This window comes from Chinchilla lanigera, unplaced genomic scaffold (genome assembly GCF_000276665.1).
Source record: "Chinchilla lanigera isolate Chin_1 unplaced genomic scaffold, ChiLan1.0 scaffold00031, whole genome shotgun sequence".
NCBI classification, from domain to species: Eukaryota; Metazoa; Chordata; class Mammalia; order Rodentia; family Chinchillidae; genus Chinchilla; species Chinchilla lanigera.
Genome location: NW_004955432.1, coordinates 20435631 through 20455456, shown reverse-complemented (window position 1 = coordinate 20455456; position 19826 = coordinate 20435631). Strand labels below are relative to the sequence as shown.

At 36.9% G+C, this 19826-nt stretch overlaps 1 protein-coding gene across 5 annotated transcripts in view; it reads right to left on the bottom strand.

Annotated features, from left to right (window-relative positions):
• Foxp2 (forkhead box P2) overlaps positions 1 to 19826 on the bottom strand; it is a 384240-nt gene that overhangs the window by 134152 nt on the left and 230262 nt on the right. For all 5 annotated transcript variants that reach the window (XM_013516055.1, XM_013516054.1, XM_013516057.1 and 2 more), the window contains exon 3: positions 14715 to 14804. In XM_013516055.1, the coding sequence (XP_013371509.1) occupies positions 14715 to 14804 (90 nt within the window). The remainder of the gene's footprint in view (positions 1 to 14714; positions 14805 to 19826) is intronic.

Below are 19826 nucleotides of genomic sequence, written 5' to 3'. Positions count from 1 at the left end.
CTAGCTTATGCCCGCTCCATCAAGTACCCGCTTGGTGTTAGAAGCTGCACTTCTGACCCCAATGAGATGCAAGGTGATTTACTATGAAAGAACTGTAAGAACACGTAAAATAGGAAGAGCCCATAAAAATAGGAGACAAATGCTTAAATGTGAACGATTTTACAGCTGAGAACAAATATAATGCGATTATTTGGCTTACACTGTTTTTCAAATTCATTATGTATTTCTTTAAAAACTACCTCATTCTACTATTGCTTTTCCTTCCCAAGACAAAATCTGATTGCACTAACTCCATAGACCACAAGTTAAGACTATAGATGAAGCTCACTTCAGTTTTATTCTGGGTAATTATTGGAAAGTATGCAAGGCCTTCGAGGAAGGCGAGATTATTAGAGATCATGATTATTTTCAGCATTTCAGAGTAAGACTGATGACTAATTCTTATTTGTATCATACTGTGATTGAAGGGAGGATAGACACACAAGAATAAACCTGTGTGGTTGAGTGGGGTCTCATAGCACAGGATTTTCCAGTTTTCCTCACACTGAATAAGGCAACCTTCCACCAGGGAAGCAGCCATCACAGAAGAACTTTCTGCATTTCTATTCTCCAGTTTTCCCCAGATGGAGTATTCCAAGGATCTGATGTATTTATTTCAAATATACCCCAAAATAGGGTGAGAGGAGAAAAGAGATCTTACAGTCAGGTAAAGCCAAAATTCAACCCTGGGTCCTTGGGAAATTTTCTGGCTCTCAGAGTCCTTACAGGTCAATAGGGATACCAGCCAATCATGAGGTTCATGTGGCAATAAAGACAGCTCGCTGGGTGCTAAGTACTTGGACCTATAACTCACCAGGAACTCGGTCTTCACCAGAGGGTGCTGAGTGAAGGAGGAAATCACAGGCTCGTTGGCCCTTCTGGGTCCTTGGTGAAGTGTCTCTGTTTTGAGTGTAGCTGCTTGCAATACACCTGCTTAGGAAATGCAGAACAGTGGAACATGTCTTTTATGTTCCCTGCACTTGGATGGAATGTTAGAACATTTTTCCAGTGATAGCAGAACCTCAAATGTAACAATAAAATAATCGTTTTCTGATGTTCACTTCTTTCATGTTCTCTTTGCATGATTTCTCTTCCCAGTACTCTTCAAACTACACGTGGGTCTCTACACACAAACGCGTGAATGCTTCACCTATCCCAGCTCCCCCCTGTTCCCCTGGCCACCCCACCAGCACTGCCGGCTCTCAGTACTGACTTCAAGAAGGGCAGAACCCTCTTCGCCTAGTTGACTTGTACTGTACTGAGCAGATACCAAGTTCTTAATAACATTTTCATTGCACATAAAAATATTCAAACTTAGAATAAATCCCTATATCCCACTGGACTTCGGTCACACAAATAGTTATAGAGGTGTGTATATTTCTAAATCTTCCTGGGAAAAATAAAAAAAAAAAGATTTCCTGTTAGTGAAGTATTTCAACCTTACATCCTTTTTCACCTAACACTAAGGCCCTCTGCACTGGTACTAACAGGGATGGTACGTGGTATCAGACACTGCTCATCGCCTATTGCAAAATTCGTTCTTCTTTTCTTCTATGCCAAAAGAATTCAGACTCTCTTCAGTGTGGTAAATTGCCTCACTACACATAATAAGCTCACAGACCTGTAGAAATGATGGGTTTTCCCTTGACATTGTTCAGGGCGTGGAGACAAAAGTACAAGGCGGTGACAGGCCTCTGGAATGCTTGTCAGTAAAGGGGAACGGATTCAGTGGGCTACACTTACTTGTATTCTGCTTCTCCGCTTCTGCCTTCACATTCCTTTCTTTCTGGAATGTGGACATGATGTCTGGCAAAGGGACAGCCTTTATGTGATCATGAGGAAAAATCTCCTTGGAGGGAGACCAAGAAGCTAAAAGGAATCTTGGCCCCCTGTGCTCTCCATGAGCAGCTGTACCTCTTGGCTTTGGGATGCCTGCCTATGCGGTTCATAGTTCAGGAAAAAAAAATATATATAATTTACAATACTTTAGTAAAAATGGACAAAATTCACCTGGCAAAGCAACCAATACAATTCATAAAAATTATATACTAGTAAGTCAGATAGAGAGTACAAACAGATCTTTGATATTTGAGAAATCCCCTCATCATATCAGTAATTCTATAGGCTTGCAGTATCATTTTAGTGAGCAGGATTCCTGGTTACCATATCATATTGGTACTAGTGAGGTGGGGATGTAGAGATATATTTTGTTCAAAACAAACGCACTAAACATGAGTTAAAGGGCTTATGACAAAGAAAAGTTCCTGTGTCCATACAATCCATGAGCGGGAAGAGAGAATTAGAGAAGGTAACGCTGAGACAAAGACAGAAGGAACCAACTGTTACTATGGAGCAAGTGCATCACGTTATCCCAGCAGGAAGGGAAGTCACTGGAAGTGTTATCTGATAAACCGATTAATAAGCAAAACAGACAACACAGATCACAAAGGCAGGAATGCACACATTAGGAGTGCGGGCAATGTGACTTAAATCACGTCACCTAGTGGTGCTCAGGGCTGCTGGCGAGTGTGTGCTCAAGCAGCTGAGAGATGTCATAGTGTTACTTTTGGCAAGCATCTACCATGTGCCAAGCCTTGTGTTGGGGGCTGAAATTAAAAACATGAATAAATTATAATCTCTAGGCAGATGAAATGGTTTGGAATCTGAGCTACTCCAGAAGCTGAGGCAGGTGGATGACAAATCTGAGGCCAGCCAAAGTACCTAAGCAAGACCCTGTCTCAAAATGAAAAGTAGAATGAGCTGGGGAGGTAGCTCAGTACTACACTGCTTGCCCAGCACTTGCGAGGCCCTGGGTTCAATACCCAGTACAGACAGATAAACAAAAATACCTGTGACATTCAAAGAGCTAGAATCTGAAAATGAGTTAGAAGAGTAATCAAATACCTATAATCAAATATGGTGTAATCTTTCTGTGTACCTCATACACTCAGCATAATAGAAGTAGGATGTATGTTCTGGAAATACACACATGGGGTGGGTGAGTCAGAGAAACTTGAGGTAGGGGCCGTGAAGTAGGTGTAGGAGTTTGGCAACCGCATCAGCAGGGTGGGAATGACATTCTAAACGATGAATAAAGAGTAACATTGGCAAATGGGTGTCAAACTTCACATAATTCATGGTGCCTTACCAAGTGTCTAGCATATAAGACATTTTATGTGTGAACCCACGAATACATTTCGCTGACAGTAAGAGTTTAGTCACAGAGCCAGGGAGATAGCTCAGCGGCATCACGCCTGCCCGGCAAGTGCAAGGTCTCAAGTTCAATTTCTGATGCCCCTCCCCCGAAAAAATGTAAGAATTGAGTGCAGCTCTAATGTAGCAGTCCACTACAAGCTTTTTGTGCTTTGCTGAGAGACTGAAGAACTGGGGATTTTCATGTGATTAGGGCAAAAGGATATGACACTGTCAGGTTCGCAGGCTAAATGGCTGGATATTGTAGAATAGGATCAAGAAAAGCCAATGAAATCAATAAAGAAAAGCAGAGGAAGTCAAGTAGTTGAAATTGACTCATGTTGATCTGGATTGAGATGCCTTCATCGGCAACTGAAAAAACACAACTGGAGCCTTACGCAAAAGAGATCTCTGGACTCCACATCCTTTTGCAAAATCTATGAGCTAAACATTGGAAAACCGAAGATGGATAAGATACAGTCATGGCCACTACACAGCTTATACTAAGCGTAACTCCGCAAGATACATGCCAGAAGAGAGGACCGTGTCAGACAGAGCGGGTCTGTACAGGAAGGAATAATTAACTTGTGCGTCTTGGCTGTCACGGCAAGCAACCAGAGGAGGCTTCTAGGACACTGCAGCAGAAACTGAAAAGCTGCACAGCGGTTTTCAGGCTGGGAAGGCGGGAAGGGCGGATTGAGGAAACGCGAGGGACGGTCAGCTGCATGGAGTCATGAATCGAGTTTTGAAGAACTACAAGTAGTCTGATGTCGCTGCTAACGTGATATGTGAAAAGCAGGTGGAAAATGAGATCAGAGTACCAGCACGGCTGGGACAGGCAGCTGTCTCTGACGACAGCAAGTTTTCTCCTGAAGGGTTTTAACATCAAAGGGAAGCCAAGGAGGCTTTGTGAATATACAGCGATTTAGGTGCAGATATGATTTTCAAAACAATCAAGTGGAGAAGGAAATTAGTTAATTACTAGTAATTTTACATGAGAAGTCATCATAGTAAAAATAAAATTCTGAAATGATTCTGAAAATAATGATCAGAGGGAGACATCTCCAGAAGCCTGCTCAGGGCCCTTTTTAATTAGCTTATATTTAAAGAAGAAATATATAAACAAACAAACAAATACTAGGCTGAGATTAAAAAACAGTTGAGTCTGGAAGGAACCCGAGGGGTCACTAGTCCGGTAGTTCTGTTGTATGTATTGGGAAACTGAACCCCAGAGAGGGAAAATATTATAGTAGATAAGTAGGAGAAGCCAGGTTCTGCAATGTTCATTATAAAGAACCAGAATGCTGTTTCAAGAAGGGAGAGTAGTTTGGGATCCAGGCACACTGCTTCTCTGTAGCCCAGCTGCATCAGAATTTCCTGGAGAGCTTGGAATATTTTGACTTTCAAAGATCTCATCTCCTCCAGATTCTAACTCAATAGTCTGGAGCAGAGTGAAGATTTCATTTTTAAAAAGTTTTCAAGGAATTTCTTAAATTTGAAAACCTTTGGCTTAAATGTCCTCTGAGATTATGGAAAGGAGGGGTGATAGTTATTAAAGAAAATGAATTGTCTGAGAACAAAGACAGAAGTTTAAATGGCAACCATGCTTTTTTTTTGGTACCAGGAATCAGACTCACAACCTTGTGCTTGCCAGGCAGGCACTGTGTGACTGAGCTATATCCCCAGCCCCCTTAACCGTGCTTTTGAGAAGCTAAAATGTTAATCATATCTTATTGACTAAGTAATATTTTTTTTATTTTAAAGAGAATAAAAAATTTAAAAAAAACATTAGAAATGATACAGAATTTCACTGCACAAGATGATAGAAATTCAACAATGGTTGTTATACTGCATATAGTTGTCTTTAAATTAGTTATTGAGATTACTGGACCTACGTGTGCAAAACTGGTCACAAATAATTAAGAAGAAGAAAAATATTTAAACATGGACTGTTCCTTTCAACAGACCAACCTATGTTTGAAACATCTATTCTATTCTTGGTCTACGGGAAGAAGTTGGAATGTAAGGGACTATTTTTTTCTTTTGTGTGATTTTTCATCCTTTGATGACATGTTTTTAGAGTTCACCACTGTATTTCTGTGAGACAACAGATTTTCCTTGCAGGGGTACATCTTAACAGTCAATGTGTTCCTGGGTTTGGCACTTGGGGAATGTGCAGTAGCATCAGAGGGAGATACCAAGTAGCAGCTTTCACAGAAGGCAAGTGCCAGCACGGTGAGTGTAGGAATTTATATACTGTGCAAAGGAATTGTCTGTGCTTTTGTGTCATTAAAATACTGAACTTGTAGGCACTGCAGGTTCTATGTATACACATATACAACAATAAAGATAATCAACACTAAATGTTAAAACCTTTTTTTTCAAAAGGAAAAAAAAAACCCTAAATACTTCTAACAAGAACTGAAGTGATTTAAGACCTTTAAATATAAAATAATCTAGATGGAAATTTTCAATTCAAGGAACGGAATCCTCAACTCAGAATCCATGGGGCGCCCTAGGCAACAAGGATGGTCACTAGAACGAAGCCTACGCTCACCTCCTGTACTTCTTCGAGGTATCCTCCTGCCAAGACACTGTCTTCCCCTGTGCCCTAGGAAATACGGCATGCAACATTTATTCTGCGGGGCACCCTAGACAAATTTTACACCGAAGGGACATGTAGGTTGGAGGTTGAACATTAAGAAGGAGGAAAATTACAAGATGTGTAGGATCTCAATTCTTTAATGTGTTGTCCAAGGAGAAAGTCGGGGAAACTTGTTCAGTCACGAAACAATTTTCTCATAGATGTTGGATTGCAAGATCTAGTAGAGAGGAGCATTACAGTCCTCCCGGTTAGATGCTGCGGATTCACCCAATTACTTGCATATGATCCCTAAGTGCGTAGACAACACCCGTGTAACTGAAGCTGTGAAAGCATCAGGCATGCCTAGATGGGGATCTGGTCTTAGATCCTTGATCTTTTTCACACAGGACCTAATTCCTCCTCTCGCCTGGATTTTCCATCACCGATGCAGTTCTGCTGTGCCTGTCTTGTTCTCACTGATGTAGGAAAACCCAGGATCTGAATCGCATTTTTTCCCTTACGTTAAAAAATGAGATGGAATGGGTGGAAACTTTATTGAAACTGGTAAAGCCGTTAACTTTTCTCACACTTTGCACACGGCCATGGAAGTCGGATTCAGAACGAGGGCAGTGCTTAGGAGAACTCGGCACAACCTCTCCATATTTTCAAAATGGGAGTTTTTTCCACTTTGTGTTTTTTTCATTTTGTGGGTTCGTGAAGGTCCCAGAATACACACCTGTGAATGTCAAGGGTCTACTATAATTAGTTCTCGTGAGCGGTTTCTTCCTCAATCAGAGAGCATAATTTTCATCTTAAAAAATCCACTGTACCAAAGCAATTTATTAGCATTTATTAAGTGCCATTGGGAAAAGTGACTTAGTACCCGAACATAATTTAACTTAAAATCACGTTAGATTTTTATAATGAGCTTATATGGCTTTCATATTAAGATGGTGTGACTAAAATATTTTTGAAAGAACAATTCATTACACATTTAGTATTTTCAAATGCTGTCCTTCCAAATTCAGCATTACTAAAATAATTATAATCAGCATAACCCAAGATGTGCTTGAAAGAACTGGCCATTTAGTATAACCATCCTAAACAATTATAGTTGGGACATTCAGTCCAATGGCTTTTCTGAAAAGTACGAACAAAAGATTTATATAATGGTGAGGCCATTCTGACGGTGACTTTAAAAAGTTTTATAAGTGACATCAGGAAGATGTTCTGAGTACAAAATGAAAGGTTTCAGGGTTCTAGGTACTTCTACATTACAGAGGGTCAAGAGTGTAGTTGTTTTTGAACTAGAAGGACAATTTAAGATATCTTAAAAAGAAACTATTCATGGAGCAAGCAAAAACACAAATTAAATATCGGATACTGGATTGTAAGAAGCAGCAGTTCCTTTTGTTTACTTGTCAGCAAAATGTTGCTAGGATATCAGTTGAGTATTTAAAATTTCCTTTTCTCCACGTGGGATTGAAGAGACAAAATCATTGTTGAATGGACAAAGTCAGATCGTGGGTTTTCTTACATCCGTGAGAGCAGGACAAGACCAGCAGAACTGCACGACAGAAGACAGCAAGAGCGAAGACTACAGCAGGTCAGGTGAGAGTAGTAGAAAAAAATTAAAAACGAAGTAGCAATGCTGAATACAGGTTGATAGAAAGATATGAATAGACTCCGCAGAGAAAACAAAAAGAGTCTTAAATGGAAGTGAAATTGAAAATACTTTTACTTTTTGTCTTTAATCATGTACTCAGAGTGTTCTTCACTTTGTCATTCAATTTAGCTCACACATCACCTCCAAACATCTTAAGATAAAACTCACAGCCTAAGTCTTAAATCCTACAGAGAGCTCCCATAACAATATTAATGTGCTATTTCTTTCTTGCTTTCATGTTAGTTAAGGTAGAGAAGGCAAGGGAATATATACTTAAAATCCTAATGGATTACAGAAAGAAACAAGTAATCTGAGTAGCAAAGAACAGAGACAATTTGACCTCTGAGGGAGCAATTTTCTTCCAGATTTAATTTAGAGGAACTCAGTAATATATATGTAATATACATTTCACCATGCAGCAATATGAGAAGCAAAAGCAGACTTAATTCTGTATTTTCTACTTAACGTTCATGTTAAAGTGTGACTGTTTTTCCTTCACTATTGACAGTGTTGGTGTTGTAGATCCTAACGGTTAATGTGAACAATAAAAAATGATAAAGTGAATGATGGGAATTAAAGAACTCATTAACTTTCTGATTCAGTTAAATGATGTACACCTGACAGTTCTAATCTTTGTGGCCACTGCTCGATATGGGTGACCAGGGGGAGAAAACTTTCTTTCCTTGAACTTCCTTCATAAATCAAATTTTAATTTATTCCATTCTTTTTTTTTTGCTTTTGTTACCTTTTGCTTTTGCATTAAGAAATATGGATTTTCCTGAGCTCCTTCTTGCAAGTTATCTTTTTCAGCAATTTCTATTCTTTTCATGGATCCATCTATTATGTCTGGATTACTCCTCAAATATCTGTCTTTAGTTCTGATCTTTCTGTCAAGTTCTCCTAATTTTCTAAGAGCTGGATCATTCTATCTATTTTTTTTTGTCATTGCCACAAACTCAGCATGTCTAACCCTGAACTTACTATGACATCTACACGAACAGTTTGGTAAGGATGTTCCTTGGTCCAAATTCATTACAAATCTCCATGAAAACATCTTCCATTACTTACAGAATACCATTCTGCTCATACTACTTCCAAACCAAAAGCATATAATAGCCTCTGCTACTGAAATCATAGAGGAAAGAACCATTAACTTGGCATTTCAGGCTCTGCTCAAGTGAAGATGTGGATTTTTAGTAAAATTTCTTCATTAAAAAAAAAAATGCCTTCACTCTAGCCACCTACTAAATCATTTTCTTTAAACTCATCATGCCTTTACTTTAGACCCAACAGAGATAACTTCTCTGCAAATGTTCCTTGATCATTTTGGCTTAAACTGAGAATATTCTTTATAAAATGCTTATGGCACTTTCTGCCTTTCCCATGTCTCTGTCACATCCATTCTGGCCTAAAATGTATTACTGCAATACGTCCTGAGCTGCAGCAGGAGTCCCTGCGTTAACACACACGCAGCCACTCAAGTCACACCCTTCCCTTAAACCTCTCTGCTTCTCCTACAGCACGATCCTCTCCTCATCCATGACTTCAACAAGTACTCACTGAGGCTGAGCTCTGTTATTCACTAGGTACTGTGCTAGGCACTAGAGGTCTAGAAAGAGTGATAAACATTAAAATATCTTTAAGTGTCTTGAGTGTGAAGCATGTGACCTTCAGGAGCCTAGATCAGGAGAGATATGGGAATAGTCCCTAGAACACTCACTGTACCTTTCTTCTCCCTTGGGCATGTATGTATCACCCCATTGTCAGAGCTGGGAAATGCTAGGGCTGAAAAACAAGGTAGAACATATGCCCTGAACCTGAATTATATATCAGATTCCTGGGGTCTACCCTAAGGGCAATGACTCATTACCTCATTATCCATGGATGTACTGTAGATCCTTTACACAGCATTTTATGTACTTACTTGCTTGTTTATTTATTTACTTATTTTTGCCTTCAAAACCATCTCACAAAGTGGTACTTTTATTCCCATTTGAAAGATGAGGAAACAAGTTGCAAAAGATCAAGGTACGCTACCTGAAGGGCTCCTCACTAAGAGACAGGCAGGCTGCAGACCGAAAACACACGGGCTTTCTCCTCCATGCTACGCTCAGGGCATGAGGGGGGTTCATCACGGGAGGGCTCTCGACAGCGATGCGCCGCCTGCCGCAGCCCCTTCTACTGAGCCTCAGCCTCCACAAACGCGACAGCAGTCGGGAGATTCCATTCCGCAACCCTGATGTATATTGGCCGATTTAATGCTGCCTTTTATAAACGTTCTTCACGGGAACAGGAAAACCAGCATGGCCCAAGGCCTGGCCTGTCCTTAGAGTCTAAGTTAAAGTCTTTGTAAATTTTATGACAAAAAGAATGTATTAGACTCTACTGTTAAAGTTTTGCTAGAGAGAAAATATAAACAAGCAAATTCATTCAAAAATTCTAAGCTTTCTACGTTCTAATACATTTGTTCTACTCACACCTGTCTCATAAATGTCCTGATAGTGCTCTTCTAAGCATTTAGAACGTTAATGTGCTTTAGGGTCTCTAATTCTTACCCACTAGAAATTAATGTTTAAAAATATTTAATTTTAGTCTTTGCTAATGCAGAAATCGAATTTTGTCGTGGTCAGTGAGGTCTGATCCTGTAGCCTACAGACATTATTATTTTCCCATAGAATATTTTATTAATTTTAAAATTACAAAATTTTATACCTTATTCTTGAGTTTTAATATGGCTAGAGAAATCTTAGATTTATTGATTACTACAGAATTTCTGGTTTCTGTTTTTTTTTTTTAGAATTTCTGGTTTTGTCTCATGATGCTAATTTTATTTTATTTTATTTATTTTTTTGTTTTGGGTATCGGGAATCAAACTCAGGACCCTGCGCTTGCCAGGCAAGTGCTGTGCCAATGAGTTATCTCGCTGGTGATGCTGATTTTAATATTTCAGAAATGATGCTAAGTTGTGTTATATCACTACATACCTAAATATAGATTCCAAAAGTACTATATATAGCATAAAATAATTATGAATGCAGGTGTTGTGCAAAATCATATTTCTACTATATACAATTTAACTTTTTGAGTCCAAAACTTTTTTTGTTTGTGCTTTGTACCTGAAAACAAGCAAATTTAAAACCTATAATCTTAAATTATAAACTAATATCCAACTGGATACAAACGGTCCTGAAAAACTAGATGCCTATCATTTGACAACAAACACCAACATCCTTTCACTCTAAAAATTTAGCCCTACCTCACCGTGTAGCACAGTGTCTGTTTTTCGAGCTGTGAAATGATGTCCTCATACTTAGATGATGATTTGGTAGAAGAGTCAGAATAAAATTCCCAAATTCACTTCACTTTTGCTTTCCACTACTCCATCCTTGAATTTCTTACACAGAGCTATAAAATTTGTATCATTTTATGACCGATGAAAAAGAAAGTTTTATTTAGCTATTAGCCTCTAGCGAAGGAAGCGATTACAATGCTATATACTAGCATTCATCTAAGATAGCAAAGCAACGGCATTTACCTTACATTTATGGCTCTGCTCTGCACAGTTGTTCAAGAAGCGCAAGTCTGTCTCATGGCTGTAAATGTAACAAGAACAATAATGCGACCAATTTTCATGTCTAAACTAAATCAAGTATATTTGTCATAGGCTAGAAAATTGATAATGTATTTTACAAAAGTTTACAGATTTTGGAAGTGTGCATGGACAGATGCGATTTGTGTGTGTGTGTGTGTACTCTTTCTAACTTGGAAAATAGTTTTAAAATTGAATACATTAAGCATTCTCTTCAGCTAACTCTTCTTTTTTTTGTTTGTTTGTTTTTTTTTTTCCAGTACTGGGAATCGAACTCACGCCCTTGCGCTTGCCAGGCAGGCGCTGTGCCGCTGAGCTAAATCCCCAGCCTTTGGCTAACTCTTTTCATATATGATGTCTAGGAAATTCTAGAAGTAGAAACAAACAAAACAAATCAAAATGCAAGGCCACCATCTGCTGTTATTACTAGAGTTTATTTTCTGGGTCAAACAGTAACATTATAAGGAAGAAACATCTGGTGATTTTCAGGTTAACATCAGCTCCTCTCTGTACATTAATCATTATGTACTACTCACCAATATCTCCCTAGTCAATGTATTTACCATTGGACCTATTCAACTGCTGTTTGACACAATAAAAGAACACGTAAACATGTTTCAAACACATATACCCAAATAAGTATACGTGAAAGTGAAATCATCGAGCTTGTCTGATTTGATATTCCTTCCAATTTGCATTAGAAGCGCTAGTATCTACAATGTCTCTAGTGCAAACCCCCCTAAAAAGTAAATGAAAAAAGTCTATAAATACTGGTCTTTTAGAAATAGACTATGTCATGTCACACTTCAAATCTGGCCACCACTTTCTAACATTTAAAAGAAATTCAGAAAATTGTTAGCAAGCAACTACATATTGTTCTTGTGACTTGAGCCATTAGAACGGTTTTTAAAAGGCTTCATTCTTTGAAACCTTATAAAATAGTTCCTTAACAAAACTATGTTTTAAAACAAAAATATATAAAGTGTCTCTTTTGATCCTCTAAAAGTATTACACTGTACCTGACACAGTAAGAATCGTCATTATCTAATATCACCAAATAGTTTGCCTTGCAAGTGTGGATTCAGAATGATTTTCATTTTTATCTGTTAGAAATTTATAAGATGATCTCTACCAGTCTTATAGTAAAAGTTTGGTTAAACTTTTAGTTATGCAGAAAAAGTCCTAGACTGAGAGAATCACATAACTTCAATTATATGAATTTAATATTAATGTTTAGATTTTTATATGAAATATTCCACTTCTTAAACATAAATTGATTCTACACAGTATTTGCAGGTGCAAGCATCAGCATTAAGGAATAATCCTGTATGACAGTAAATAGGCAAACAACTATGAAATGCTGTTATATTTTGGTTGGAATTTTAATACAATTTCAGCATGTCTATAGTTCCTAATTTATCAAGTACTACAGCACACTAAATATGTAAGTTCATATTACATAAGTTGTAGTGTATATTTTGATGGATAAAGAAGTCTTCATTATTTTCATATGTAAAAACTAATTTCTCATTCTTATGCTATTAAAGATTGAAATCTCATTAAAATTACGAGTAAAACAAAAATCCCACAGCATTATAATATGGAAACAATGCAAACACAGATTAATACCCATCACAAAATACTATGTACCAGTGACACAACAAACTTCTCTGTGGTATGGGAGCACCTGACACTGTTGCTAGCTGTTGATCTAATCACCCCTTCACGCTGAAATACCGAACTTGAGGGCTTACTCCCAACATTTATTTATACAGTAACCGGTACGAAAGACTTTTAAACATTTTAGAGCAATTAGTATTCCCATCTCAGTGTGAGTGTTTTTAAGAAAACCTCTATGTTAATTAAAGTACCAAATCTGGGCTTCCAGTAGAACAACAATGAAAAGAAAATGAAAATATGAAACTTTGCCATTGTCTCCAGGGAGACCTCGGTAACTAAAAGGAAACTCTTCCTTATCATTGGAGAGAAAGAAACAGCAGCAAGAACAGCAACTGAGAATTCCTCTTTTTGTCACAAAATATGTTAAAATAGGATTAGGACAAGAGTGTTTTTAAGACATTTGAAACAATAACTTTTCTATCTATGCCTTATGTTGTCAGCACCCAAATCTCCTTTTCTGTACCAGCAAGAAACAAAATCTCAGAACTCAGCCGTAATGGAGATCAGCATTCATCTGCTGTCTTGTGTAACTTTTACTATGTAAAATTTTTTATTATGTAAATAATAAGAGAGGATCTCATGATTGGATAACTTCAGAAATACTAACTCACCATTGTAATCTGGGGAGGGGAGTGGTGGGGAGGAGCGTAGTATCACAGATTTACTGATGAGATTAAATGAAGAATCTTAGACTCAAGCAGATTCAAGAAAACTGTCCTTTGTGATCAAGGCAAGCATCTTTACTTTAGACTTTTTTTTTCCTGGTACCTGGAATCGAACTCACAACCTCGTGCTTGCCAGGCAGGCGCTGTGCCGCTGAGCTAAATCTCCAGCCCCTATACTTTAGACTTCGTTGAAGCATCTCCTACACTCAAGTCCCTTTTCTTCCAACCCACTCCCAGCAAATAATTATTTTCCCAAGAAAATACACTCTTATCTGAATTTAATTATCATAATTGAATCCAGTTTTTAGGTAATAAGCAATTTCTAGATTATGTGGCTCAGTAGCCCTATAATTCTTTGTCATATAAACTAAACTCCAGAAGTTCATCATGTAATACTTAGTCACTAGCATCTGTGAGCACACCTAAAATGAAAACAGACAGGTAGGCTATTTTTAAAAAGATTGCTTTGGTAAAATAAAGCAACAAGAGATGACTTAAAAAAAAAAAAAACCCACTCAGTTTGCCTTATTAGACATGGATGTAACATAATTCAAGAAAGAAGCATTGCTTATCTTTCAATAAAGCCGAGGAACGCTTTGAGGGATGTTTCAGGCCACGCCAGATTTTACCTTCCAAACATTCTAAACATACCCCATTAGAAGCCCCTCCTGGGAAATAGCCCCTATCTTTTGGTTAAGAAGACTCTAAAACAGTAGTTATATTATGTAACCAAAAGTTACTTTAAAAGACAGACACACTATCAGCTTCACAGGACAAATATGGAGAGCAAGGACAACAAATCCAGAATGTGTTTTTATAACTGTAGCAACAGCAGTAAGTCTTTGGCAAACTCAAATAGTTTTTTTGGCAAATGTGGAAGTTTTCTGCATTTGTTACTTGGATACAACTGCAGCAGGGTTGTCTAAGACTGCTTTGTGTCTCTCCACGTTTTACCACGACTTTGCCTCTTGCGAAGAACCTTTCCATTTTGACCTAAGCATGAGTACGATCTCATTAAAATCCCACACGGGCACTTGAGAGCAAATTATTTAACTTATGTGTACCAATGTATATACTATGCATTTCATTCCTACATCTATTTTGCAAAGAGTAGACTTGGAAACTTTAAAAATCTGTGCTAATAACAATGCTTTTTCTCTTTCTTCAAGAACATAGGAAGAATTCTCTGTGGAATTAAAATTACTTATGCAAGTAAAAGTAATAATTCTGGGTGTATTTATAACTGTGTCTGCACATCTTTTGCTATCAAAATCCCAAGGACAACTGTCCTGTACTAACCTGCAGCGGCCTCTGTTTATCACTGCTTTTAGGAGATTTCAGTCCACTTGTTTGCTGCTGTAAAAGGAGCTGTCTTGCTGCCTGAAGAGCCTAGAAGTAAAAAAGGGATAATGTCTAAATAGTCTGTGGAAAGTTAAATTAGGAGTTACCCCAGTTAATATTTACAAGAGCTCCCCATCTCCTTATATATCCGTTATTCCCTTTTCTTTTAATGTGCAGGGAAATTTACAAAAAAAAAAAACCATATACACAACTTTATTCAAAATCATGGAGATGCGTGTGATCCTGCAAGAAATAAATTTAATTTGTTTAAAGTGTGTACAGAAGAAAAAAATCATAAACTGCATCAATAACCTCATTTCCACAAGGAATTTGGCTTTTAAGTGTTCAGCTGAAATGCCCATTCCCTTTCAGATTATCATTCAATTTGCATTTTCATATTACAATTTTGAAGCAAAAGCAGTAGACTTCAAGTGTTACCGGAAGCTGTAATTAAATTTGACAAATCAACATCAGATTATCTTGAAAGTGAATTAATAAGGATTTTCACTAAAGATTAAAAACATTTTTTGTACTTACAATTCAAGGGGAAACCTCTCCTTTGACAAAATAAAGTGCAGTTTTAATGCCAAATAAAATTGAGTGGTTTTCATTTGCATTCTTAGCAAAATCAGAGAACAAAGAAATTACCCCTCAACCACTCAGGTTTGTTTCCATGTGTGACAAAATACCAATCAGAATAGGAGATGTTTTCATTTATTTTTATGTTTTCTTTCCCACTTAGGAAAATAAAACTTAGCATAAGAAATTAATGTAAGCATTTCACTTAGGAGGAGGGACATTTTGGTAAATATGCTATAGGAAGCTATCTTATAAAAACTAGTGTCATAACACAAAATGCATTGCCAACTGTTTTAGAGGTAGCAACGAAAACTGCTATTCAGGAAAACTTTGGAACCTCTATCTAAAATTTTATTTTCTCTTAAAAACTGAGTTCAACAAACACTAGTGATGAAATCTTTCAACACATACAACTAAAATACCTTACTTTGTTCCTCACTGTGTTAGAATACAAGATAAATTTTTTTTCCATAATGGTAAAAATCTTGTTAGGTCAATATTCTTCTATAATAATTAAGATTCTCAGCTGATAAAAAGTACAATTTCGATTGGAATCAATGATCTGGTTTTTAAGAGAGTTTCTAGTATCCATGACAACAGTTGCTTTGACAAGATGTGCATATGGCATTACACTGCCAGCTGGTGTGAACAATGTTTGAACTACTGCATTGAGATGCTGAGCAAACAGAAAAAGTTGCCACGTCTTAACCCTCAGGGAAGGCAGTCATCCCCTGATCAATTATGAAAAGACAGAGAGAGGGCTGCTACAGTCTGGCTCCAAGCAAGTTTTCTGAGAAGGCAGGCAGACATAGATACCAAAGTCAACAAACTGCATGCACTCACGCCTCTCCCTAACAGCATTGATTTGTCTTCCCATAGCAGGATGTGGCACAATTTGTAAAGCACACTTTTTCCATGTGGAGACACACTCACTCACAACCATTTCCCTTTTGTTTTTTAAACCTCTCAAGTAATCACAAATTAAACTATTTCTGAAGGTGGCGCATGCCAGTGAACTCAGGCAGTTTATAACAAAGATCAGTTTGAAGAAAAAAACACATACAAATTTGAGAATTACTTTACTGTCACAAAATTCATTGAAAATTCCACTTGCTATCCTAAGTAATTTATGCTTTCCTTAACTACAACTTCTGAAATAATGGTAAGTGATGTTTTTCAAATGGAAATTACTAGGGAATAACCTTACCCTGTGTCAATGTAAAACAAAAAAATCAGCCAGTTGTTTTCCCAGTAGATGCAAAATCCACAGAAAGTTTGGTTAATTTTTTAAACTTATTTCCTACTTTTGAGTTGATAGTTTATCATAGTATGTGTGTACACACACACACACACACACACACACACACCACACACACAGATTTTTAGTCTCACTGAAAACTGTAGCCATATATAATGGGAAAGGATTCTAAAGAATGCATTTGAAATCTTGCACTCATGAGTGACTAAGATTAAAAGCAATCTTAGAAATCATCTAATCTTTGTTCAGGGTCTCCGGGCTTCGTGGCCAGTGCATGACACTTTCTCTATTCTCTTTCTCTAAGGAATCTTTAGATCATAAAATGGGTAAATTTCCAGGAAAGGGTAACATGTGACACCATAATAAATTATTCTTTACCTGTAAAGAGAACATATCCATTTTATGGGACTTAAAAGGGAAATAATATAATCTTTCTATGAACTGAATTTGTAAGTGAATGTAGCAACTATCACAGAATATGTATATTTAAATTCTTTCTATGGATAAATGCATACTGGTTTTCATTATATATTCTACCAATATATGAGAGTTCTTTAAACTCCTATAATATCTTGCTCTTCTGATAAATTATTACTAGAAGAAATACAAAATTCTGGAGTTGTAATACATTAGAAGTTGTCTAGTCTAGCTTTCTTGTTTTGTAGAGAAGTAACATACTATAATAACTTGATTAAAGTGACAAAGCAAAAGGAAAATACTGATTTAAGAAAAACTCAGGTTTCTTTCTGCCACAACTAGAACGGTGTTCCTTTCACCTTTATATTATATTCTCTCATCTCAAATAAGCCAGTGGACATGTGAATATATATGAATATATGTATATATATGCTTATAAAAATAACACTAGTCAAAAATATACACCTGCAGTGCTTGCAAAAGTAATAATAATAATGGTGCACCTTAAGATATCTGGTTCTAGCATGCTTCTACATTTCAAGTGCTTAAGTTTTTACATGCAAATAGTTATACTTGTTTTTAGTGGGATATTACATTGGTTTTATTGGTGTCATACATATACAAATATACCCTTCCTCTTTCCCTCCCTTTGACCTTCCTCCTTCCTTCCTTCCTTCCTTCCTTCCTTCCTTCCTTCCTTCCTTCCTTCCTTCCTTCCTTCCTTTCTTCAGCTATGTTTGCAGTACAAAACTGTGATACTTGTTTAGGGGATGGTATGTGCATATTACATATCTTGATTGTTTTCATCATGCTAAGCAAATTATATCAAACACAGAAAGTTACATTTATATGGTCTCTCCCATATGAGAGACTTAAAATACAAACAGATGAATAAAATAAAGAAGAGGTAATAGGAAACTGGAAGGCTAACACATAGAATTTTGCAACTATCTTTAAAACACTTGAAAATCATCATCAGACACACATTTATGAAAAATAACTACTTGGTAACAGTTGAGATTAGTATAGTATACAACAGAGGCAGGGAAGTAAAATAGCAATTGCAAAAGATCAGTATTATTTACAACTCATAAGCAGAACTCTCTGGGAGTTTGCCTTCTAACTGCGTGCATCAGATGACATTTTAATTTCTGTTATGCTGCTTAGCACATTTGGACTGAAATTCAATAAACAACTATTCGGAGATGTTTAGTTTATCTAGGGAATTTATTATTGTATCTACTCAAAAATGAAAAATTTCAGATACAATATGCATGTCAATAGAAACTAGTAGGTATCAAATATGTAAACTATTAGTTTGAAACTTACTTGCTGCTTCTGCTGATACATAACAAAGAAATTTAAGGGCCATTTATAAAGTTTCATGTATCATTACATGTTTATCTCATCATCCTTTTACCAAGTTAATTTAGGACAGAAGGCAAAAGTTATTTTCAAAACCTTCCTTCACTAATGACTGACCCCAATTTCAATGGACAATAAGAAAGAAAGGCAACCATACCACATATAGTTTCCAAAAATACATTTGTTGAAAACTAGAGGGGTGCTTCACTTAAGGCAGTTTTCTGGTTTTGGTAAAGCTAAAGAACGCAAAGATAGAATATCTTCGTAACTTTCTTGCATGTTTCATATGTTCTTTGGTCTGTTAGTGTGATTTTCAATCTTTAAAGATGATAATTCACTCCACCGGCGCTTATAAGATAAATACCTATAAATGAATCTGATGCAGGAAAATGAAAGGGGGTACAGGAAGGAGAAGGAGAGGACTGAAATGTGTCATGTACATGTCCCTGTCCCCTACAGTGACTGCAATCACTGTGTACTGCACACATGTACTAATAAAAGTAAAAAAAAAAAGAAATGAGATCAGACTAAAGATAGACGTTCAGTAGCAGAGGGGTAGGAATACACATTTTCCAGGACTCAATGTATTTCGCTCTAAAATAGTGATTGAAAACATCGTTCCTAAAAATTAAACTGTAAAATTATAACTAAAATAAGCTTTTGTCAAACAAGGAAATTTCGACTATATCACTCTTTTACAGTAGTGTTCATGCTACGCTAGTGAGAACCCTCACAAAAGAGTAATTCTCCTAAGAAAGGCATTGTGAGAATTAATCTTTATAACCTGTCAGATAGTTGTTTTTTTTGTTTTTCTTTCTGGGAAACACTGAAAACTTTCACCATAAATAAAATTGTCTGAGAATTGTTTAGAAATACCCAGTAAAACCAAAAATGTTGAGTATGCTAAGGTTTATAACTTTTTTAAAAAGTAAATATATGTGTATTTGTGGAAAAAAGAGACATCACTTGTATCTCTCCCCATAAAAATAGGAATGCTTAACCTATCAGCCTGTTGCGTTTGAGACATTAAAATGAAAAATGACATCTACGCCCATTCATATCTTCAATGTATAAACAGAGCAGCGTGACACATTCTTGAGAGCTGAAGGCTACAAAATCTCTCTGAAACATAAATAACAAAGCACTCAGAAGCATATTTGATGTTGATATTCATCTCTGAGAAAAACACTGCTGCCTAGGCTTCTTATGAAAATAGATGCGGCCCAAACGGGTCTCCTGTAATTGGTTTCAGATAGCGAGGTCAGAAGAAATATGATACAAAAGATGATTATGTGGAGCGGGCGAGAGGAGAATGTTTGTACAGGCACTCCCTAGCTATGCTCACAAGGGGGGCACACTTTGCAGATAACCGGAACCACCCCTCCCCCAAGGTGCCAGCAGGACAGCCAAATTTTTGCTCTTCATATTCATATATTTGATCCTTGAACATG